Source organism: Mirounga angustirostris, unplaced genomic scaffold (assembly GCF_029215605.1).
Source record: "Mirounga angustirostris isolate CCGP_5_RB_7025 unplaced genomic scaffold, mMirAng1.0.hap1 SCAF_7, whole genome shotgun sequence".
Classification (NCBI taxonomy): Eukaryota; Metazoa; Chordata; class Mammalia; order Carnivora; family Phocidae; genus Mirounga; species Mirounga angustirostris.
The window spans coordinates 79,899,200-79,925,698 of NW_026991715.1; the positions used below are offsets into that span (position 1 = coordinate 79,899,200).

At 37.1% G+C, this 26,499-nt stretch overlaps 1 protein-coding gene across 1 annotated transcript in view; it reads right to left on the minus strand.

Annotated features, from left to right (window-relative positions):
- SLCO6A1 (solute carrier organic anion transporter family member 6A1) overlaps positions 1-25,097 on the minus strand; it is a 92,422-nt gene extending 67,325 nt beyond the window's left edge. Inside the window, exons 1-6 of the mRNA XM_045864340.1 lie at positions 24,782-25,097; positions 17,475-17,735; positions 14,157-14,342; positions 12,207-12,303; positions 2,722-2,843; positions 1,770-1,879 (exon numbers count right to left, since the gene is read on the minus strand). Coding sequence (XP_045720296.1) covers positions 1,770-1,879; positions 2,722-2,843; positions 12,207-12,303; positions 14,157-14,342; positions 17,475-17,735; positions 24,782-25,097 — 1,092 coding nt within the window. The remainder of the gene's footprint in view (positions 1-1,769; positions 1,880-2,721; positions 2,844-12,206; positions 12,304-14,156; positions 14,343-17,474; positions 17,736-24,781) is intronic.
- Between the last annotated feature and the right edge of the window lie 1,402 nt (positions 25,098-26,499).

The following is a 26,499-nucleotide window of genomic DNA, read 5'->3' on the forward strand; positions in this document are numbered from 1 at the left end:
CTGCCTTCGGCTCGGGTCATGATCCCAGCGTCCTGGGATCGAGCCCTGCATTGGGCTCCCTGCTCAAGCAGGGAACCTGCTTCTTCCTCTCCCACTCCCCCGGCTTCCACTTTCTCTCTCTCTGTCAAATAAATAAATAAAATCTTAAAAAAAAAAGTTCTTTCATATCATAATATTCATTGACAATTCTTTGTTCACTGGAGTTCTAGTATATAAATGCCTTCTCTGTTAATAAGATATGAGACTTAAGCATGAGATGAAGAAAAAGAAGGTAAAAGTGTTGATATCTCTGCTGCATACATTTAAAAACAGTTTTCTCCTATAAAATCTTATTCCTTACCTGCTTCTAGCCAGTCTTAATTTCACTGTTTTTTTTTCTTTTCCCTGATTTATTTCCCTAATTTCCAAGCTTTCTATTTTTATTCTTTTAAAATATATTTTTAACCCATTATATTCTGAGAGCTATGGAGAGTTATTGTTCTTATTCTTTGTTCAACTTTCTTTCACTCTCCCCACCAATCAACTACGCTTTAAACATACAAGTCTTCTCTAAACTGAATATTGCCAAAACTTTGCTGCCTCAAGGTGTTTCCACATGTGTCTCTTATGCCTGGAATTTTCTTAATGACCATTCATAATTCCTTCTCTTGCTTTAGGGTTTTCCACTTAAATGCTCCCTGTTTGGTGAAGCCTACTTTGACCCATATCTAAAGTACATTTTACATGGAATTTTCTCTACACAATTGTTAATCACTTGTTTTTAATCTGCATTATTTTATTTTATTTTATTTTATTTTATTTTATTATGTTATGTTAGTCACCATATAATACATCATTAGTTTTTGATGTAGTGATCCATGATTCATTGTTAATCTGTATTTTTTAAGATATGAGACCCACATAAGAACATAGCTCCATAAAGGCATGGGTGTTAGTATTATATCTTCAATGCGATTCTGCCCACAACATAAAGGATAAAATTATGAAAAAGAGAAGAGGAAGCAAATTGAATACAGAATCACTATTTAGAAGCTGGGTTTTTTTCAGGGCGCCGGGGTGGCTCAGTCAGTTGAGCATCTGATTCTTGGTTTCAGCTTTGGTAATAATCTCAGGGTCGTGGGATCAAGCTCCACGGCCCACTCCACACTGAGCGTGGAGTAGGCTTGAGATTCTTTTCCTCTGCACCCCCTTCTGCTCCTCCCCCTCTGCCCCTCCCCCTGCTTGTACTCACACAATCTCTCTCTTTCTTTCTCAAATAAATAAAGAAAATCTTAAAAATTCTTAAAAAAGAAGTTGGGTTTTTAAACCCCACTCTGTCTGTATTGTAGGCCTTGTTTCTCACCTAGAGAAGCAAAGGTTTCTTCTCTATTTGATATTGATATATTTTCCATAAAATATGATGTTTGCAAGAATACTTGCTAACTTTTAGAGTTCTCTGCTAAGTCATTTAAACATAATAAAAAAATGTTAATACTTATAAGTCATTTCATTAAATGTCTTATGCATTTCTTCATGGAAAGAACAAAAATAACACAAAAGTAAAATTAAAAGAAATAGAAGGAAAATACTAGTACCATCCTCTGATACAAGCCATGTTCCTGGAAATGCCACTTAGGTAAGGTCTTATTTTCCATTATCTATAAAATGACTAAGTTAATTAAGACTTCAAAAGTCCCACTCAGATTTCAGTTGAACACTTTATCGTTATTTTCTTAAATCCACTACAGGTCAACTTATTTGGCTTGTTCATGTAAAATATTTTACTTTACCCAAATACTAGCAAATAAATCCTTGATACTAATTCCAAATTCCTGATCTTTAATCTTTCCATCAAATGGATGAGGCTGTTTACGCTTCTCAGCTTTTCTCCTTGCTGTACCTATATGATAACAAGTAAAAGAATCTTGTGACATGTTTGAATAATTAAAACACATATACAAATATATGCACACATCTTAATAAACCCAGTTGTTCTTGAAATGACAAGTGAGCTATTTGTGAACAAGCTAAAGTCAATCTAATTAAGTAAAACCACATTCTCCTAAAACAGTGCTCTCATAAAGAACATTCTATGATAATGAAAATTTTCCATATCTGTACTGTCCAATACTGTAGCCATGAGCTATATGTAGCTATTAATACTAGAAATGTAGCTCCTGTGACTGAGTAAATGGGTTTCTAATTTTAATTTAATTTGAAATTTAAATAGCCACATGTGGCAAGTGACTATAGTATTTGACAGCACAGCCCTAAAACGTAAAAGAGTAATATTTGACATTGCTAAAAATATTTTGTGACAATAAAATGTACTACCGTTAGGAAAGTATTTGATTTCTCTAATGTTACATGTTATTTTTCAGTGTTTTCAAAAGAAGTTTAGTACTTATTATTTTATCTTACAATAATTCTTTCAGGTAGTACATGTATTAAATAATGCTAGGTAAATAGATTTAAACACGTTTCTTTTTAAAGACAAGTTATGAACTCTAGCATTTTAAAAAAATGACAAGAAGCAGAATACATACTAATGAAAATCTGGCACATAAATAAAATAATATTTGACCAGATCCAGCTTCATTTGCTCAAATAACACTAGCATATGTCACCATATCTCCATGACAAAAAGAAATGTAGTTCAGCCATATTCTGACACTGGGAGATGGGGGTGGGGCCGAGGAATCTATCGTCTTTTAATTAAATGAATTATATTTTTATAGTCACCTCGTACACTGTGTGGGAAGCATGACAATGGTATTAATGTAGACCATGCAATAAGTGAAACCAAACCAAAATAAATCCACCAATCCTGCAGCCAGCTTTGAATCACATCACTGTCTTCAACACTTTAACAGAGAAAAAATTAAAATTTTTAACATTGTGTATTTCATTACAACAATGCCATAATCAAACAGAAAGAAAGAAAGAGAGAGATGGAACATTTTCTGTTAATTTGTCCCTATCGCTTTGTTTTGCTGATTGTGAGTCCTCCAATTATGTAGTTTTCTTTTATCCTGCAGGATTCTAAATTTTTCCCTTTTCTTTCTTTTACCATGTCCACTCAGGTGGCAAAAGTAATTCTTTGTTCTTTTTGACTTTTTTCACCAGCAGAAGCCATGTGTTTGGAAGACTATCCCTTTAAATCTCACCTCTCCTTTAAAATCATTCCTGCCCCTTTAAATCATGCACACCCTTTAGGGCAAGCCTGGCCCTTTAAGGTACACAACTAACCCTTTATCTGGCATCTGACCCTTTAAATCACCTATATGTGGAAATCTCCTTCTTATAGTTCCTTCTCGGACTCAACTGAGATCGAATGTCAATTACCCTTCTAGTGATCATACCTAATCACCCACAGGACCCTTTGTTAGGCTTTGTCTTTCCTCTTACAGCAGTTTTTCTTGGTCTGCCTTTGCAGACTTTGCTGTAAGCAGGGTGGGATGGGAATGGGAAGGATCCTGTGCTGGGTTTGTTGATTTTCTCTTTTTACTCACTGTTCATTTTGCAGTTTCAGCGTTCTTTATCTTCAGTCATGCTAAGGCCATGATCTTGGGAAAATTTTCATAGTTGTGAAGTTATTTTGTATCATTTAGGGAGAAGATTTGGGGTGTTCATTACCATATAGCTACCACTGTCTTCAGTTCCACAGATATCTAACACCTTGTCCAACCATCTGTTGTGGGAAAAATACCTACATACTCAAGAACCAGTTTTGAAGGTGCTGGTTTCTCACAGGAAATTCTGTTGTCAACAGAGACCTGGTGAGGAGCTTGCATATAGACCTTGCCTTTCATAGAATGTGGAGAATATTCCGTTTTATTCATTAGTGGGACAGCCCTTTATCCATTACTACATTATTCAGGGGGTCAAGTTCCAACTTGCAATGCTACAAGGCTGCAATCTTGAATTCCATTATCCAATAGGTATACACATCTGAACATGTTATGCACAAGGAGTTTCAACTCTAGATTGTCACTAGGGCTACGTGTTGCCTCACTGACTATAATATTTAGAAATTTTCTTTTTTTCTCCTTTTGCTTTTGAATCCAGCTATGTAGTGTAACCATGTGCATTTTGCTACATTATTAAATATGTGTAAATAATTGATAACCAAGAAGACTGAGGAAATTAACTAAAAGTGTAAGCAAAGAACAAAGAAAAACACAAAATATAAGCAGAATTAAATACAATGCCCTATATATCAATAGATTTTTCTCCTACTAGAAATAATTAAGAAATCTAATAATATAAAGATTCCATGCACAATACTAACAAAAATACTTTAAATTACTAGGAATAAACTTAGTGGAATATTTTCAACAAGGAGAATCCTTTTCTGGAGAAATAAAAGAACTAAAATTTAATCAAGTCAAAATAAAAAAGGGTATTAATGAGATGCAATAAAAAATGGAGGCACCAACTGTTAGGTTAAATGAAGCAGAAGAATTTGTGATATAGAAGAAAAATGATGGAGAATAAGGAAATGAGAAAAAGAGAGAAACTCAACTACTGGATCATAAGGGGAGAATTTGAGAGATAAGTGATACCATAAAGAGAAACAATATTAGAATAATTGGGATCCTAGAAGAAGAGGAAAGGGTGGGGGCAGAAGGTATATTTGAGCAAATTATAGCTGAGAACATAATTAATCTGAGGAAGGAAACAAATATTCAAGTCCAGGAGGCAAAGAGAACCCCCCTCAAAATCAGTAAAAATAGGTCAACACCTCAACATACAACAGTGAAGCTTGCAAATCTCAGAGACAAAGAAAAAATCCTGAAAGCTCAGGACAAGAGGTCCTTAACCTACAAGGGTAGAAACATTAGACCGGCAGAACAGCTATCCAAAGAGACCTGGCAGGCCAGAAAGGACTGGTGTGATATATTCAGGATGCTAAGTGAGAAAAATATGCAGCCAAGAATACTTTATCCAGCAAGGCTGTCATTCAAAATAGAAGGAAGGTAAAAAGCTTCCAGAACAAACAGAAACCAAAAGAATTTGTGATCACTAAACCAGCAAGAAATATTAAAGGGGATCCTTTAACCGAAGAGAGGGCCCAAAAGTAACATAGACCAAAAAAGAACAGAGAGAATATACAGAAACACTGAGTTTACAGGTAATACAATGACACTAAATTCATATCTTTCAGTAGTTACTCTGAATGTAAAATGGGCTAAAAGCTCCAATCAAAAGACACAGGGTATCAGATGGATAAGAAAGCAAGATCCATAGATATGTTTCCTGCAAGAGACTCATTTTAGACCCAAGACACCTCCAGATTGAAAGTGAAGGGGTGGAAAACCATTTACTATGCTAATGGACATCAAAACAAGGCTGGGTGGCAATCCTTATATCAGACAAATTAGATTTTAAACCAAAGACTGTAATAAGAGATGAGGAAGGACACTAGATCATAAGTAAAGAAGTCTATCCAGAGGTGCTCAGTTGGTTAAGCGACTGCCTTCGGCTCAGGTCATGATCCTGGAGTCCCAGGATCAAGTCCCGCATCAGGCTCCCTGCTCAGCAGGGAGTCTGCTTCTCCCTCTGACCCTCCCCACTCTCATGCTCTCTCTATCTCATTCTCTCTCTCAAATAAATAAATTTAAAAAAAAAAAAGAGTCTATCCAACAAGATCTAACAATTGTAAATATTTATGCCCCTAACATGGGAGCAGTCAATTATATAAACCAATCAATAACAAAGTTAAAGAAACATATTGATGATAATACAATAATAGTAAGGTACTATAACACTCCACCTACTGCAATGGACAAATCATCTAAGCAGAAGATCAACAAGGAAACAAGGACTTTGAATGACACATTGGACCAGATGGACTTCACAGATATTTTCAGAGCATTCCATCCTAAAGCAACATAATACACATTCTTCTCAAGTGCACATGGAATATTCTCCAGAATAGATCACATACTGGATCACAAATCAGGTCTCAACCAGTACCAAAAGTTTGCGATCATTTCCTGCATATTTTCAGACCACTGTGCTTTGAAATTTCAACTCAGTCACAAGAGGAAATTTGGAAAGAACTCAAATACATGGAGGTTAAAGAGCATCCTACTAAAGAATGAAGGGGTCAACCAGGAAATTAAAGGAGAATTTAAAAAATTCATGGAAACAAATGAAAATGAAAACTCAACTATTCAAATCCTTTGAGATGTAGCAAAGGCGGTCCTAAGAAGGAAGTATATAGCAATACAAGCCTTTCTCAAGAAACAAGAAAGGTCTCAAATACACCACCTAAACTTATACCTAAAGGAGCTGGAGAGCAAATAAAGCCTAAACCTAGCAGGAGAAGAGAATTAATAAAGATTAGAGCAGAAATCAATGAAATAGAAACCAAAAAAAATAGTAGAACAGATCAATGAAATTAGGAGCTGGTTCTTTGAAAGAATTGATAAGATCAATAAACCCCTGGCCAGACTTATCAAAAAGAAAAGAGAAAGGACCCAAATAAATAAAATCATGAATGAAAGAGAAGAGATCACAACCACCACTGAAGAAATACAAACAATTATAAGAACATATTATGGGGGCATCTGGGTGGCTCAGTTGTTAAGCATCTGCCTTCAGCTCAGGTCATGATCCCAGGGTCCGTGTCAGGCTCCCTGCAGGAAACCTGCTTCTCCCTCTCCCGCTCTCCCTGCTTGTATTCCCTCTCTCACTGTCTCTCTCTCTGTCAAATAAATAAATAAAATCTTTTAAAAAAGAACATATTATGAGCAACTATATGGCAACAAATTAGGCAATCTGGAAGAAATGGATGCATTCCTAGAAACATATAAACTACCAAAACTGAAACAGGAATAAATAGAAAATATGAACAGATCCATAACCAGCAAGGAAATTGAAGCAGTAATCAAAAATCTCCCAACAGAGACACCTGGCTGGCTCAGTCATTTAAGTGTCTACCTTTGGCTCAGGTCATGATCTCAGGGTCCTGGGATCGAGTACCGAATTCGGCTCCTCACTCAGCAGGTAGCCTGCTTCTCCCTCTGCCTGCAGCTCCCCCTGCTCTGCTTTCTCTCTCTCTCTCTCTCTCTCTCTCTCTCTCTCTCGTGCGTGAGCAAAAAAAAATAAAATCTTAAAAAAAAAAAAAAATCCCAACAAAGCAGAGTCCAGGGATGGATGGCTTCCCAGGTGAATTCTACCAAAGATTTTAAAAAAATTAATACTAACTTTTCTGAAGCTGTTTCAAAAAATAGAAATGGTAGGAAAACTTCCAAACTCTTTCTATGAGGCCAGTATTGCCTTGATCGTAAAACCAGACAAGACCCCACCAAAAAGGAGAATTACAGACCAATATCCCTGATGAACATGGATGCAAAAATTTTCACCAAGATACTAGCCAATAGGATTCAACAGTACATTAAAAGTATTATTCACCATGACCAAGTGGGATTTATTCCTGGGCTGCAAGGGTGATTCAACATCTGCAAATCAATCAATGTGATACACTACATTAATAAAAGAAAGGACAACAATTGTATGATCCCCTCAATAGATGCAGAAAAAGCATTTGACAGTGTACACATCCTTTCTTGATTAAAAATCTTCAAAGTGAAAAAAAAAATCTTCAAAGCGTAAGGAGAGAGGGAACATACCTCAATATCATAAAAGCCATATGCAAAAAGACTACAGCAAATATCATTCTCAATGGGAAAAAACTGAGAGCTTTTCCCCTAAGGTCAGGAACACAGCAGGGATGTTTACTCTCACCACTGTTGTTCAACATATTACTAGAAATCCTAGCCTCAGCAATCACACAACAAAAAGAAGTAAAAGGCATCTAAATCAGCAAAGAAGTCAAACTCTCACTCTTCACAGATGACATGATACATTATGTGGAAAAAACAAAGACTCCACCAAAAAATTTCTAGAACTCATATAGGAATTCAGAGAAGTGGCAGGACATAAAATCAGAGAAATCAGTTGCATTTTTAAACACTATCAATGAAACAGAAGAGAAATTAAGGAGTCGATCCCATTCACAATTGCACCAAAAATTATAAGATACCTAGGAATAAACCTAACCAACGAGGCAAAGGATCTGTACTCAGAATACTATAGAACACTCATGAAAAAAATTGAAGACACTAAGAAATGGAAAAACGTTCCATGCTCACGGATTGGAAGAACAAATATTGTGAAAATGTCTAGGCTACCTAGAGCAATGTATACATTTAAAGCAATCCCTATCAAAATACTATCAACTTCTTTCACAGAGCTGGAACAAATAATTTGAATATTTGTATGGAACCAGAAAAGAACCTGAATAGCCAAAGGAATGTTGAAAAAGAAAACCAAAGCTGGAGGCATCACAATTCCAGACTTCAAGCTCTATTACAAAGCTGTGATCATCAAGACAGTATGGTACTGGCATAAAAACAGACACACAGATCCATGGAACAGAATAGAAAACCCAGAAATGGACCCTCAACTCTATGATCAACTAATTTTGACAAAGCAGGAAAGAATATCCAATGGAAAAAAGATAGTCTCTTCAACAAATGGTGCTGTAAATGTTGGACAGCCACATGCAGAAGAATGAAACTGGACCATTTTCTTATACCATACACAAAAACAGACTCAAAGGGATGAAAGACCTAAATGTGAGACAGGAATCCATCAAAATCCTAGAGGAGAATGCAGGCAGCAACCTCTTTCACCTCAGCTGCAGCAACTTTTTGTGAGACACGTCTCCAAAGGCAAGGGAACCAAAGGCAAAAATGAACTATGGGGACTTCATCAAGATAAAAAGCTTCTGCATAGCAAAGGAAACAGTCGATAAAACCAAAAGACAACCGACAGAATGGGCGAAGATATTTACAAATGATATATCAGATAAAGGGCTAGTATCCGAAATCTATGAAGAACTTATCAAACTCAACACCCATAGAACAAATCACGAAATGGGCAGATGACATGAACAGACATTTCTCCAAAGAAGACCTATAAATGGCCAACAGACATATGAAAAAATGTTCAACATCACTTGGCATCAAGGAAATACAAATCAAAACCACAATGAGATAGCCCCTCACACTGGTCAGAATGGCTAAAATTAACAAGTCAGGAAAAAATAGATGTTGGCAAGGATGAGGAGAAAGGGGAACCCTCTTACACAGTTGGTGGAAATGCAAGCTAGTGCAGCCACTCTGGAAAACAGTATGGAAGTTCCTCAAAAAGTTGAACATAGAGTTACTCTATGACCCAGCAATTGCACTACTAGAAATTTACCTCAAAGATATAAATGTAGTGATCCGAAGGGGCACCTGCACCCCAATGCTTATAACAGCAATGTCCACAATAGTCAAACTATGGAAAGAGCCCAGATGTCCATTGACGGATGAATGGATAAAAGAAGATGTGAGATATATATATATATATACAGACACACACACATATACACACACACACAATGGAATAGTACTCAGTCATCAAAAAAATGATATCTTGCCATTTGCAATGATGTGGATGGTATTTGGCTAGGTCTAGAGGGTATTTGGCTAAGTGAAATAAGTCAATCAGAGAAACACAATTATCATAGGATCTCACTCATATGTGGAATTTAAGAAACAAAGGATCATAGGGGAAGGGAGGGAAAAATAAAACAAGATGAAATCAGAGAGGGAGACAAACCATAAGAGACTCTTAATCACAGGAAACAAACTGAGGGTTGCTGGAGGGGAAGGGGTTGGGGGGGATGGGGTAACTGGGTGATGGACATTAAGGAGGGCACGTGATGTAATGAGCACTGGGTATTATATAAGACTGATGAATCACTGAACTCTACTTCTGAAACTAATAATATATTATATGTTAATTGAATTTAAATTTAAAAAGGAAAAAAGAAAGTTATTCTAATTATAGTCTTCAAAAGTTTTTGTCTTTTTACTGTAAATTAGCTAGCACTAAGTATTCAGAATCTTTGCTAACTATATATAATATAATATAATGTAATATAATATAATATATTATAATATCTAAAATAATAATGGATAATTGTATCATTATAATAATATATTATATATATATTATATATATCACTGTTACCATACTTCAGTCGTTAAGCATCTGCCTTCAGCTCAGGTCATGATCCCAGGTCCTGGGATCGAGTCCCATATTGGGCTCCCTGCTCAGTGGGAAGCCTTCTTCTCCCTCTCCCACTCCCCCTGCTTGTGTTCCCTCTCTCGCTGTGTCTCTCTCTGTCAAATAAATAAAATCTTTTTAAAAAAAATAAAAAAATAAAAAATAAATTGAAATTGGACATTACATTTATATGTACAACTAAAACCAGACAAGGACACTAGAAGAAAATTTCAAGCCAATATCCCTGATGAGCACAGTTTCAAAAATCCTCAACAAAATATTAGGAAAATGAATTTAACAATACATTAAAAGAATCATACACCATGATCAAGTGGAATTTATTCCAGGCATGCAAGGATGGTTCAGTATCTGCATATCAATCAATGTGATACACCACATGAACAAAATGAAAGATAAAAATCATAGGATTCTGTCAATTGATGTAGAAAATCATTTGACAACTTCAGCATTCATTCATAATAAAAACTCTCAACAAATTGAGTTTAAAGGAAACACACATCAACATAATAAAGACCATATATGACAAAGTAAGATCAGAAGCAGGAGAAGGATGCCCACATTTAGTCAACACAGCACTGGATGTACTAGCCAGATCAATTGGTCAAGAAAAATAAATAAAGGCATTCAAATCAGAAAGGAATGAGTAAAACTGTCTCTGAAGATGACATGATCCTAAATATAGAAAACTTAAAGATTCCACCAAAAAACTGTTGAGGGTACCAAGTCATGACACCATTCTATCAAGTCAGCTATTATTGGATAACAGGTTACAGAGTAAGACCAGTGAAATCTGTAGTTGTCATACTGTCACACTTTTTTGTCTTATCAGATGCTCCCTTGTCAGAGGCAGTATTGTGTGAAAACCACAGGGATGAATATGGCATCTCTAAGTCTTTGAATGGTGCTGCTAGAAGAAGCACCATATGTAGATGTTACAGACGAAATGTTTAGACATTTTTCCAAAGAAGATAGACAAATAGGCAACAAGTAAATGAAATGGTGCTCAACATCACTAATCATTAGGGAAAAGAAAATCAAAACTGCAATGAGCTATCATCTCATAACTGTCAGGATGGCTATTAGAAGAAGAAGGAGAAGGAGAAAGAGAAGAAGAAAGAAAAGGTGGAGGAGGAGGAAGAAGAAGAAAGAGAATAACAAGTGCTAGCAAGGACGTTGAGAAATTGGAACCCTTATGTACTACTGGTGGGAATGTAAATGGTAGAGCCTCTACTGAAAATAGAATGGAAGTTCCTCAAAAATATTAAAAATAGAATTACCATATGATTTAGTAATCCCACTTCTGAGTATATATCCAAAAGAATTGAAAATAGAATTTCAAAGAGTTATTTGCTTATCCATGTTAACTGCAGCATTATTCACAGTAGCCAAGGGGTGGACATAATAAGCTAAATGCCCATAGACAGGTACATGGATAAAGAAGTATGATATTTACATGCAATGGAATATCATTTAGCCTTAAAAAGGAAGCAAATAGTAGCATATGCTATAGCATGGATTAACCTTGAGGACATTAAGCTAAGTAAAAAAGCCAGTCACAAAAAAGACAAATGCATGATTCCACTTATATGAAGTATAAAATGTAGTGAAAATTGTAGAAAGTAGAATGGTGGTTTTCAGGGGCTGGGGAGAAGTGGGTAAATGGCAGTTACTGTGTGATGGATACAGAGTTTTAGCTTTGCAAGATAAAAAGTTCTAGTGATCTGTTGTACAACAATGTGCACATCATTAACACGACTGTACTATACACTTAAAAATGGTTAAGATCGTAAAGTTTGCGTTATGTGTTTTCTCCACAATTTTTCAAAAACTACATGTAGAATTAGTAATAAAGTTGTCATTATAAATAGTGTTTTTAAAACTACATTTCAAACAGTAAAGATAAAAGTATATATTCTAGATTTATATGTACATATATGTGCATATCAGTCACATTTACATACGTTTTTCTTAAAAATATGATTGTTACAAATTAAATATATATGTTTACAGGCTACAGTATTTATCCAATAAATATTTTATACAACGTAAACAACAAACAAGGAAATAAAACAGCTTACCTAATTGCAGAAGTTCTGTTCTCAGAGCCTTTGATGAGGGGTGCTGCTATCACATAACTCAAAGAATAGCCGAGTACTACTGAAGCTTCCATTATGCCTATAAAGTGAATACTGAACATCAAACAACTACATAAGCGAGTTTGTCATGATAAAAATTATATCACTGAAATAGATGACTTCTGAAAGCCTCATGTCATACTTCCTTAGTCAGGGTCCTCCTGAGAAACAGAACCCATAGGATATTGAGAGAGAGATTTTTAAGGCGTTGCCCCATACAATTATAAGGCCTGGCAAGTCCAAATTTGTAGGGCAGGCCAGCAGGCTGGTAATCCAGGTAAGAGTTAATATTAAAGTTTTGGTCCATACTTAAGCTTAAAACCCACAGGGTGGGTCAGGAAGCTGGAAAAACTCAGGCAGAGTTTCTATCTAGCAGCCTGGAGAAAGAATTGTTTCTTTTTTGGGAAACCTAAGTTTTTGCTCTGAAAGCCTTCAACTGATTAAATAAGGCTCACCCACATAGAGGAGAGTAATCCGCTTTACTCAGTCTACTGACTGTATTACTCACATCTAAAAAATATAGCAGAAACATCTAGACTGATGTTTGACCAAACAAATCTAGCAAAGCTGACACATAAAATTAACCATCATATATATACATATATTATCCAATGCATATATTAAAGAAACTTTGATAAGGTAATTATATAATTTACTGTATCTTATTTCATCTATATATTTAATATAATATAAATATGTTTACATTTAATATAATTATAAATTCAATATACCTGATTACACTTTGTGGTACCTTTGTATACTTCACCTTAGCTGCCATGGTGGCAGGAGGTGGCAACTTTTTGCAGTGCATTTTAATTACTATTCGGTAGATGTGCATTTTAATTACTATTCAGTAGAACCAAATATAAAACAAACAGATTTGTTGCCACCCTCAGCCAACACTAGTAAATCACTGCAATTTTTTTTCTAAAAGCAAACATAAATATGAATATCATCTATTTTAATTTATTGACATAATTTTCCTTACTTCTGGGGGAAAAATAATTATTTTGGTGCAAAATGCTATGTTCTCTAAAGTCACCTTCACAACACTTTAAATTTTTTTTAATTTAAAAAAATATATGATAGATAACTCTGTACAGATAGATGATCTACCAAGACCATAGCTATTGCAACATAAAGAAATACAGATTATCATGAGATATACCCCTGGGTCACTTACTGTAGGATACCATGGCATAAAAGATTAGAAATAGAAGATACTACATTGTAGTCAATTAAATAGCATATCACTTCTCTCCTTGATAGGATGAACAAGATTATATTTTCATTAACTTCAAAATATCTGAGCCCCACAAAAGTGAAGTAAGTTAATGCATGTAAAGAGCTTAGTACAATGATGATGATGATTTCAACACCACACTGAATCAAATACTGAGGAGGCAGGAAACAAATTTTCTGTCCCCTTATGAACATGATGGCAGCAACTTCTCCCCTATGTCCTCAAAGTTTAAACATACAACTATTCAATTAAATCTAATAATTTGAGACTTTTACCCAGAGAAATTAAATGCAATCTATATAGTTTAATACGACATATATATCAATGTTATATATATTATATATTTTAGACGTAATACTTAGAAAGAGTGTAGTTTTTATTACTTAAGAAAGTATATCCTTTTCCTATTTTTCTTTACCTTTTTGAGGACTTTCAGATGACTTGTCTACAATTTCAAATCTTAAGCAATTCCTCAGAATTAGGCAGCTCAATGTGATTTTGAAATCAAACATACCACTTACCATTTATTATAATGTTATTATAAGGGCCAATAATTAGCACTCACGTATCAGTTTAGATATGTACACCAAGATGTGAAAGCTCAATAAAAGTTCAAAACTGGCCGACCATATGAGGAAAAGAAAACTTGCCTAGGTAAATACCAGCTGAGTGTATGGCAACACTGTTGTCGATAAAGACTGTTCCAAGGATATAAAGAGGCATTCCTGCTACTCCCTGCAGAATCTGCCCCAGGATGAAGGAAGCTATATACTTTGCTTGGAATGATGGTGCCTCTTTATTGCAAACCTTGTTAGTCTTCATTTCTTGGCAAATATCTTTTGAAAAGATAATTATTTTTTGTTAAATGAGTCAAAAATGATATGCAGTATCTCTCATGCAATATTTCACCTTTTACAAAGTTATTTGCACCAGTGTGCCTTTTTTTCCCACAAACATTTCATTTACACTGAAGGTAGCAGTTCTAAAATCAGTCATTATATTCTCATAAAAATGTAATTATAAAAGGAATTTTGTGGGAATACTGGAAAAGATGCATATATTATAAACCAAATATAAATGCGTATGCACAATAACATGTATATACACAATTATGTGTGCATAGGTGTATATACATATACACACATACACAACATACATATGTTCCTCTTAAATTTGGCAACTGGTATCCCTGACTTTTGACGCCCAGGAAAAAGTATTTCTTTTTTTTTTTTTTTTTTTAAAGATTTTATTTATTTATTTGACAGAGAGAGACACAGCGAGAGAGGGAATACAAGCAGGTGGAATGGGAGAGGGAGAAGCAGGCTTCCCGCCGAGCAGGGAGCCCGATGTGGGGCTCGATCCCAGGACCCTGGGATCATGCCCTGAGCCGAAGGCAGACGCTTAACGACTGAGCCACCCAGGTGCCCTGGAAAAAGTATTTCTAATGTTCTAGATTATCTGTATTATCAGATTATTTTCTGAGTTTAGTTCTATATCCACTTCATCAGCAATCTTCACATTAACTTTGTGTCACTCTGTTTAAATAATTTCCCTTTTTAGGGCACCTGGGTGGCTCAGTCGGTTAAGTGTCTGCCTTCGGCTCAGGTCATGATCCCAGCCAGGGTCCTGGCATGGAGTTCCGCATGGGGCTCCCTGCTCAGTGGGGAGTCTCCGTCTCCCTCCCCCCTGCTCATGCTCTCTTTCCCTCTCTCTCTCACTCTCTCTCAAATAAATAAAATCTTTTAAAAAATAATAATAAATAAATAAATAATTTCCCTTTTTAGACCCACTAATTTCTTCTCATAAAGAGGAGGCATTATACAATAAAAATTTATTTCCATTAAAGTTAGTCATTATATGGCAAGCCATTAGATTTTAAATTCCTTTAGGTGGCCGTCTATTTCTTATGCTTTTTTTATTCACATGGTTGTAAAACAATAGCAAGTAAATGTTTCTTAGAATTGCATTTGTTATCAGATTGGTAGATCCAGGCAATGCTATTAGATCGTTCTGATTGTGTCCATTTTGATGGGAATTTAACAAACACTCTTAAAGTATTTTTGTGGAAAACTGGCTAGAGTGCAGATTGCAATTTAGTACACTAATGGAAATTTTCATCTGGGTCAGTACCCATATCAAATGCTAGTTGACTCCATGTCAAGTGGGAGGAGTTCTTTAGAATTGTGATTCAAAATACTGATGATTCAATTTAATCAGATATGTTAACTTGTGGTGATATCAGTATCAATGTGATATTTTAAATGCCTGATCTTAGTCCTTTGAATTTTTCTCCTCCCATGTACTTGTACTCCACTTAATTAATTTTAAACTTTCAAAAACATTAACTACAAACCTTTCTTAGTTGCAATTTCAAGCATTCCACATTCAAAACATCCCTATCTTTCCAGCTCACTTCTGGTAACCCAATTCCAACAATCCTTAAAACCCACTACGATTTCGATACTGCTCCTTTCGCCATCCCAATATCCTCTTACGTCCTTCACTTCTCCCATTGTCATTTTAGCACTTCTAAATTCCTTGCTCTCTTATCAAGCAATCCCTTGGTAAAATTGCAAACTTCATCAAATTAAACTCTTCTCCCTACTCCGCTCTTATACTTGTAAAGCTGCATGTGGATGGGAGAAAATACACAACCATGCAAATCTCACTTTGAATTCATAATTATTAAACTCAAGGAGGTCATTCAGCCTCCTGATAATCAAATACATCCGTAGTCTGCTATTCCTGCCTTCTCCTGTAAAATTCAATTTGTTTGTTTCCCTTCCCCTAGGGATCATGGTCCTGAGATTCCTGCTGTCCAACATCTGAAAATAAATGTTTTCCACCAAGAGAATAAAATATTATAAATATATGTGAATATTATATAGTTCATATATTGAGGATATATATCAACATATTATTTAATAATAAATGTTCTATAAATTGCATTTAATATGGAATATTTATTTGAATTGTGGTCACACATCATAAACATACTTTTAAATATCATAAGCATGTATATACACATACATACACACATGGAGACATCCGCATGGCTTTTTCCACCATGTCTCGCTAAAGTCCAATTTAAAGTTGCCAAAATGGGTAAATCTATTTTAACATTGCTATGAACTATACACAGCAAGAAAGTACTCAACACAATAGTGCCAGGAATAGTGCTGTGGAACTTCAAAATAGCCTTTGTCTACAAGCAATAGCAAAAAGATTGTGGAATAAATCTTTTTTTAAGATTTTATTTATTTATTTATTTATTTGACAGACAGAGAGAGAGAGAGAGCACAAGCAGGGGGGGCAGAGGGAGGGGGAGAAGCAGGCTTCCTGCTGAGCAGGGAGCCCGACGCGGGGCTCGATCCCAGGACCCTGAGATCATGACCTGAGTTGAAGGCAGATGCTGAACCGACTGAGCCACCCAGGCGCCCAGAATAAATCTTTCTAAAAATGACAAAGTGAAGAAGCCACTAATCTTTTTAGATTCCAAGTCCTACGCCAAAGGGCAGCTCCCATTTTGAAATGGTAGGAGTCTGATCTTTCTTTTTCTGTGTGCTTATTTATGTATTTATCTGTGCTCTTGTGTATGTGTGCTGAGGTCAGAATAAAGGATTAAGGAAAGCATATTGTGGAAGACATAAGGAATTACCAAAGTTCTCAAGAGATTTATAATACATATGAAAACTGACAAAAGAGAAACAATTTCATAAAATAATGATCCCAAAATATTCCTTCTTCTTCCTATGCCTATGTCTTACATGAAAGGATATATGATCATGAGAAGATAAGAGAATGGCATATATACGTTAGTAGGGAGCTACAATTAAATAGCTTAATAAACTTGGTAATATACATAGACACAGATGGATGGATGTACAGACAAGTATTACAGTCTATTTTAAGTTCCTAAAGCCAATATTTAAATGAATAATAATTTGATGCACCTTTTATAATCTTACCTCCAATGGCTACACTTGCTTTATGATCTCCAACACTAAAGTATGGAAAAGCAAATAAAAGTGATCCAAGTCCTACTAAAAAGGAGGAAAATGTAATCCATCTTGGTATGTTTCCTCTCCCTCCATAGTATGATATAAACACTACTATCAGGCAGGATGAAATATCATAAGTCAAAGACAACAATAAATTCTCCATGTTGCTCAGATGATTGTCCTTCTCAAAAGTGTCAATGCTCAGATCTATGAGACCAAACACAATACCTAAAATGTAAAAAGAAAAAAAAGAAAGCAATAATATGCATTTTAAGAAACAAAATAGAACACCATTATAATCATTACAAGCCAAAACAACTTACATTGATTTAAGTTTATTTTACATTATTCTGACTGTTTAAGATCCATAAGCACATGATTTGTTTTCTAAAATACGAATAGGCCTTAACCTCTATGAAATATTTGCTAATTGAATTTTTATACCTATTCTGTACCTATTTAACTGGAGAATACTGATCTTTTTTAGTCATCTTACTTAGTACTGATCTTTATTTTTAAGGATTTTTTCTTTAGTTTTACTAAGTTTTACTAGCAAAACTAGTAAAGTTTTACTTTACTAAGATTTTATTCTTAGTACTGATCAATTATAAAAATGAATAAATAACAGGGGCACCTGGGTGGCTCAGTTGGTTAAGCATCTGCCCTTGGCTCAGGTCATGATCTCAGGGTCCTGGTATCAAGCCCCGCATCGGGCTCCTTGCTCAGCAGGGAGTCTGCCTCTCCCCCTTGCTCATGCCCTCTCTCGCTCTCTTCTCTCTCACTCTCAAATAAATAAATAAAATCTTTTTTAAAAATGAATAAATAACAATCTAATGAATATTTATCTACCACCCACAACAGGAAATAAAACATCAAAATATCTGAAGCCCAGCATGCACTCCCCAAACGCATTCTTCTCTCTCTTTCCATAACCCATATTCTATATTTGAAGTTTATAATTTCTGACTCCTTTATTTTTTTTAAAGATTTTATTTATTTATTTGAGAGAGAGAATGAGAGAGAGAGAGCACATGAAATGGGGGAGGGTCAGAGGGAGAAGCAGACGCCCGATGCGGGACTCGATCCAGGGACTCCAGGATCATGACCTGAGCTGAAGGCAGTCGCTCAACCAACTGAGCCACCCAGGCGCCCCTCTGACTCTTTTAAACACTTCTTTTTTGACAACGTGTATATCCTTGAACAATACAGAGAACTGTCGTGTTCCTAAACATTAAGTAAATGGTATTACATAGGTGCATTCCTATCCCTTAGTATCCAACCAGGAAAAAAACAATTGTACTAAATACTTGAAACATAAAGAAATTAATGCAGAGGTTGGTTACAAAAATAACACATTTGTTGGAGTGAAAAGGGAAAAGAGTTACCAATCAAAACTCATGATACCTATAAGGCGGAAGTTGCTGGAGCATGGGCTGCTGCCCCTGGAACTGCAATCGCTCTCTCTTTTGCAGGAGGCCAGGACCTACACTACTTACTGCTAATGCTTTGAGAGACAACTCACAGTCATCCACTGCTTCTGCCGCTCTTGCATTTGCAGAGCCAGAGCCATAAGCACTGGCTGCTGAGGCACCCACTGTTGGCTGCTGATGGAGCTGCAGAGATGCCTAAGCATAAATCCAGGAGTTCTTATTCACCCAGGATTGCTGCTATCGTCAAAAACACCACCACAGAGAGGAAAAAAACAACAAAAAAAGAGGCTTTCCTTTGCCCCCTTTTCAAATCTACTGCCATAGCCTCTCATTGGCAACACCAAGTGGAAGCCAGTGAGAAAGAAAGGCTGGAAAATGTAGTTTACAGCCTCCTAGGCCCCTCTAAATAGGCGTGAGTCTAGACCACAAATAGTGAAGTCTATGGCCAACAGACAAGTAACTTGCAGAGTTCACCTTTTAGACCACTCAGGATTCATTTTCACCTTCTTCCTCTATTTAAACTAGCACACCAAAGTAAGAGCAACATCCTCATGCTTCTGCCTAACATTGTGCAATTATCATTCTTACAAAGATGTTCTTACTCTTTCAAAAAAACAAAAACAAAAAAACAAAAAAGAGACAGAGTTCAACCAGTCATCATATCCATCACAAGGTAATTTTACTCCATCTTCTAGTTCAATCATAAACCTAAATGGATTTTCTTAATACAAAAAGTAAATTGCAAAGGTATAAATGGTATAAAAAGGTATGAAAGGTATAAATAGACTTAACTAAATTTGTGAGGGAACTGTACTGAAAAAGGAACTGTAAGTCAGACTTGGAGCAACAACAGTTTAACAGACCAAGACCAGCAGGAAACAAGATATAAAAACTTGGTTGCATCAAAGAGAAGAGTTCTCTTCAACTCTCATTTTAGATGTGGCCAAAGAGGATAATGGCCAAGGAAAGAAATGTCACTAAATGGGTCCAGCTCTGGGGTTGGGGTATTAATTCCCCTTCTCAGGGATATTCTGTAACCCAGAGATGAATTTGTAACATTATCTCCCACAATACTCTTTTATAAAATAGTAAGGGAAAATGAGAAAAAAAATCGGAATACACACACACACACACACACGTATATGTTTATGTATGGGTGTGTACACATAAAACAAATAAGAAAAAAATGCATAGTTGCGGCAGTTTCTATTTCTCTAAATGGTTATGCAAACACAGTTGATAACTTCCTTCTTCAATTATTCACTCCCTCTTCTACTTCTTGATCACACATAACATATGTAGGTTGCTATCTCCAAGCACCCCCAATTTTTTTAATTGTTGTCTCCTAGCTGGACCTTACCTGAGTCTTCAATAGGACATTATAATTATTTATAAGGCCAAGAGTTTCTGGTTATTGAAATATGTAGTAAGATTAGTGAATTCCATGAACATGAACTTCCTGATATTCTTCTTCTCCTATAAAATGAGTTCCTTCATTTAAAGCAATGTGATAATAAATAAGATGACCATGATGGTGTATAAGGCATTCAATAAGGGCAATAACCACATCAGCACTGGTAGGGATAAATCCATGCATTCAGCTCTTGCACAACCTCTATTCTTGATGCAACTGTCACTATAAACATGAGCCCATTGAACAAGACATATAATGACTGGGGAACTTTCACAGGATGGTTACCTATCTCATTACTGAGAGCTTCCTCCGCAATGGATTTCTTTTGGTGAACATCCACACAGGATAACTCTGCCCATTCAAAGAGACCTGCCACTTACCCAGCTCTCCTAGTCACCAAATGGTCAAACCATTAGGCAATGGCAGCATGGTATCTAGGCAATATGGATCATCAGATGTATTGCTCAATGGTCTGCCCACTGGAAAGATTTCCTTTTTCCTCTATTTTTTCAGGGTCTGCCCTGAGGGGAGCTATAGTGCTACCATAACATACTTCCATCTTCAAAAAACAAAAAACACAAGTTCACTGAAGATTATGTCTCTTAACTGTGAGTGGAACAAGTGAAAAAACGTTTCCTTCATTTTAGAAGACGTAGCCCTCACACTCCAACTGTTCTCTAGAGACATCAGTGCAGTGGCAGGCAAATTTGGGGTGTATAGTATCTCCCAGGGTAGACTTTATGTTAGTCATTCTGGGAAGGCTGGGATCTAATTGTAGTTATGAGTCTGGCAGCAATAAGGGGTAGTAGGGTGGATCATAAGGGCAATCAGCATTCCCTTAGCTTCAGTGAAGTAAGTTCGGTGTCTTCAAAAAAGGAATTGCTTTTTCTTCAGATATAAGAGATATAGTTGCTCTTACTGGGAAAGGAGGTTTAGGATTTGGGGATTTATGGTCCTCAGATTCACTGAATTCTAGCCAAATGCCTTCATCCCAATTCTTAAGGTTCCACTCTTCTCCAATCAATACCTCAACTCTAACAAAAGTGATCTGGTGAATCTGTGCATTGAACTTATGTTGTAATTCTGAGTTGGAACTGTTCAAAATATGCAGTGTGTAGCTAAAAGTGATGAGATTCTCATAGAACCATCCGAGAAGCTCACACATGCCCCTAATCATGCCTTAAACTTCTTATTTTCTTTCTGTAAACTTTCCAGAGCAGTCAGAAGCAATTGATCAACCCCAAAACCTTCCTAGTTGAAAGTTCTACCATAGAAGTCAGTCGGAGAAGCCATTCATCTCCCAAAGTCTTGCCTTCAATGAGAACTCGATTTTAGGTAACATTTTAAATAACGTCACTACATGACATAAACATCCAGTATACTATTTTCCACAGGCACAAATATTGTTGTTTTCATTGCTTTCAAGCCCAATCAGGTCAGATAACCAACTTCAGATTCCATCTTTGATGCTTTGTTTTTTTTCCTGGTTCAGTGCCTGGTAATGGAGTAGTATGTAAAAAAAAAATCCGAAGATTTTTGTCATTTATAGACAAGTTTTACCATATTGGTGAAGCTAAAAGCTTATTTGAAAACTTTTCAAACACCTTTATACTATATATCATAACTTTGAAAAAATAAAAGAATATGATTCTTGATATGCACTCACATACTTTAATTTCTTAGCCATACTTACCTCTAATAAAATGTTATTCATATTTTTTCTGAAGAATATATTTTTACTATGATCTTTTTTCCTAATTGTTCCCATGAAATTAGCTGCAATTCAACCACATTGCTTTGTATAGTTTTGCAGTGAAGTGTTAACTCAGCAGGCCTTGGTTGCTTAAAAAATGCCTATCTTCAAGACTAGCTTTTGGTTGGCTCCTGGAAGATGACTCTGAGCCCTTGGAATATTTTGCCTGAGGCCATGGACCACACAGAACCAGTCTGATCTAACAGTTTATATTAAACAAGGTTTAAGGTGAACATCTGTTATATGCCTAAGGCCTTGGGCCATGTATCAGTTTGATCAGATAATTTATGCTAACAACATCATTCCTGCTAAACGTGTATTTTGTTGTGCGTGTAGGAGTGGGGTAATGGAGTCTGAGTAACTAAGGTCAGTCTCACAGATGCTGCATGCTTACATGACTGATGACCCCAAAAAAAATCTGGACGCCAAGGCTCACATAAGTTTGTCTGGCAACTGTTTACATGTGTTATCACCCATTGTTTGGGGGAAAATTAAGCATGTCCATGCAATTCCACTGGGAAAGGATACATGGAAGCTTGGACCTGGTTTCTTCTGGACTTTGTCCCATGTGCCTTTTCTCCTTACTTATTTTAATCTGTATCCTTTAATTATAATAAGTCATAACCATGAATATAACATCTTTCTCTGAGTCCCACATCCTCCTAGTGAATCATTCAGCCTGAATGAGGTCTTAGGGGCCTCCAACATAATAGTTAATAAATGTGAAGCCTCCAAATGACTCTCCACTGTAGATCACATTTTAATTGAGAAAACACTCTCTACAGGTGCATAAATATCCAGTAAGCTCAAGGAAAATACTACTAAATAATGTATGAAGTTCTTTTTTTTCTATTGAAATATTTCAGCCAAAATACTCCATTCAGAGAATTTTTGACAAATACCTTATAAGACAAAACTCTTCAAATAAGTTGTTTCTGTTTATGATTATTTTGAATGTTTCACCAAATTCAAATGTGCAAAGCCATGGGACTTCTTAATTTCATACCAAAATATGAAAGTGAATCAATGTAATTCATTATATTAATATAATAATGGGCAAAAACCACATAAACACACACACACACACAAAAAAAAAGAAAAAGCGTTTTTTTAATTTTTTAAAATATTTTATTTATTTATTTGATAGAGAGTGAGAGAGCACAAGCAGGGGGAGCAGCAGACAGAGGGAGAGGGAGAAGCAGGCTTCCCGCTGAGCAGGGAGCCCAATATGGGGCTCAATCCCAGGACCTTAGGATCATGACCTGAGCCGAAGGCAGACGCTTAATCAACTGAGCCATCCAGGCACCCCCAGAAAAAGCATTTAACAAAACCCAACACACTTTCTTAGTAAAAATACTCAATGAACTAGGAATAGAAGGCAACTTCCTCAAACTGATAAAACATGTATGAAAAACCTACAGCAATACTTAAAAAGTGAATCATAAAGCTACTATAGGACCCAGGAATTCCACTTCTGGGTATAAAACCAGAGAAATGAAAATTTGTGTCCGTACAAAAACTTATATACCATTCCAGTTCTACACGTAAGGAGCTTGGAAGTCACCATTCTGTCCTAACAACTGTCTGTTCTGTCTTAGTCACTATAATTAATGAATAAAACAAATATAATGACTCCTCTTGGTGCTTAGGTGAAACCATCATCCAAGCCAAACTCATCACTCACCATTCTGGAACAAGGCTTTCCTGTTTCTGAGTGTTTATTTATCCAAACATTCATGCATTCATTCATTCATTCATTTATTTCCTTATACAATAAATACTCCTTAACTGCATTCCAGCTATGACAACTGTACCCTATTTATCAGGGCATAATTCAAATGCCTCTTCCCCAAGAAACTTCTTTAATAAAATCAAGATAAAATGATCATTATTTATGTGTTCTTCTCATGTGATCCTTATCACATACAGCTTTTTTATTGTACTTACTTAGAAATAACATTTTAGAGCAAAAACAGAGATCATGCCTGGCAAACTTCAATGCCATCAGTATAAACAGGATAGTAAAGAATCTGAAGCATAAAGGGAGTGGTGAGTGCCATGGCCAAGTAAAGAATGCATACCCCCTCTACAAGCATTCAAATTCACATTCTTTAACTGTGTGGGCAAAGATAAACAGTTTGGGTTCTCCGATGTAGGTTGTTTGAGGTCCCACTTCACCTCCTCAATTCACAGGTGAGGATACCAAATGCAGGCAGGGAGCAGCTTGGCCAGCCAGTCTCAAAATTGTCAGCAGAAGCAGAAACAAACTTGTGATCACAGACACCGGATTCCATTTTATTTTAATCCCCCCAAATAATTCAACCCTGAACTTCCCAGGCAGGATCCGTGACCAAACAACGTTAAGTGACTCTGCAGCACCTTCCTATCTGGAGGTCAGGCCCCTATCGCCGACACCGTGTAAGGGGGGCTGTGTCACCCCTGGGCCCGCCGAGGTGAAGCAATGACAGGGGCCCACACCCAAGGTAATGGCCCGTTTAACCTGTTTCGATTCCAGACAGATCTCGAGATCGTGAGAGACTCGAGCTGCTTCTAGCTGGGTCACCCCAGGGCGTCCCCCACTCACGCCTGCCCCTCTCCCGCCTCCGCCACGGCCGCAAGCCCACTGCGCCCTGGGGCTGCCCTCCCCAGAATGACCGCCGCCCCCACGCAGGCTCACCTTGAGAGGTGATCAGGAGGCAGTAGAAAACCAGGAAGCAATGGATGTTGTTGAGGCGCTGACACCTGGGGAAAACTATACAGCCCAAGCCGCAGGGCGCCTCCAAGTTTTCTTTTGTCTTCTTCACGACGGCGGGCGTGGCCCCAGCCTGGCCCTTTTCGGTTCTTTGAAAAGCATGGAACTTGATCAGGCTCAAGGGAACTGTCTTCAGAAGCCGGGTTTTCTTCTTGCCCTTCTCCGCCTCGGGCGTCAAGGTAGTTTCAGCAGCCTGGGTGCAGGCGACCTTCGGCTCCACTTCCGCGAGGGCGTCCGGCATGGCCGGTTGATGGCCTGCGGAGGCGGGGGTCTCGGGTCACCGACGGTGCGCGGCACTGGGCCAGCGGAGGTGTGCCCTGTTGTCTCCAGGGGCTTCGTCCTCTAGCAGCTCCACTGAAAGGCCAGCAGGCCTGGACGTGTGCGGACTGGCGGCCACCAGCGGCGCTGCAGCCCAAGCCTCCAGAGCGAACGTTTCTGCTTGAGCGGGAAGCAAACGTCCCCGGAAGGTTGACAGTTGCCCGGGGAGAAGTTCCAAGGCTGTTTCCTTCTCTGCTTCCACGTGGGGAAGAGGAGTGGGGGGTGGGGAGGGAAGGGAGCTAGTACCACTAGATTCTGACGTTGCCAACACAAGCAGGGGGCACCACAGTAACTCTAATGGAAGTCAGAAGGTGCTAGATTGAACACTTTTTCTTAGGAAGCAAGGAAGAAATGTGCAGTGAGGCGGTGGTGGAACTGTCCCCCAGTTTCCCCAAACTCATCTTATTGTAATGTTTTTTGAACTGGATGATCTCACTATAAACAACCTGAAAATTGTTGAAGGACCACGAGAAATCAGACACGTGAAAACGACACTTCTACCATATTTAGAGAAACCAGCAAAGATCACAAAACAATACCCCAATGAATGTTCTTAAGTGTTTTACACATAGGAATTATTGTCCTAGAAACTATCCTTAACCAAGAATAGAAAGGATTACTATTTTCCTCCCTAAGGAGGGGGATGGGACCCAGGGTGTGTTTTACTTTCTCAGGTATAAAAAGTTTACTGAAAAGAAAGAATATAGGAGACAGTAGTAGAATATGAAACTTGAATATTTTTATGGTAAAAATTCACCTTCTTATTGGCTTTCTTTTCTCAGGCAGAAATATAAGTTATTCAGGCCATATAAATAGGCTGGATGACTTTACAGGAGAAATGAAACAATCTTCCTTCCAATAGAAGGGAGGTATGTTACTAAAAACAACCCAGGTCTTCAACAAAATTTTGTGCAGCCAGCAAGTGCTAGGGCTGGTAGACCAGGAGAAAAACCACCGAGAAGAGCTGTGGAGGAGGGTACCACATACCTCCAACCTGAACCCTCAGCTTGCCTTACTATATACAAATCAGTAGGTGGAAATGTTATTTTGCCTTTTTTGAGAGACCCAGTTTGTCAAATATATGCTCACTACATAAGTAGAAAAAATGCCCTAGTTTTTCCATATTCATCATACTCAACTAGGGTATCCCCTCACATTGCTTCATGACATTAATAAGTATAAAGGAAACAGGATGCATAGGAGGGAGGAAAGTGGGGCTACTCATTCTTGTGCTTTGGTACCCAACTGGGCAGTGCATGAGAGCAGAGGGAAAAAGATGGTTCTGTTCAAGAGAAATTATTCTAAGATTTTTGCTTCTACTCAGA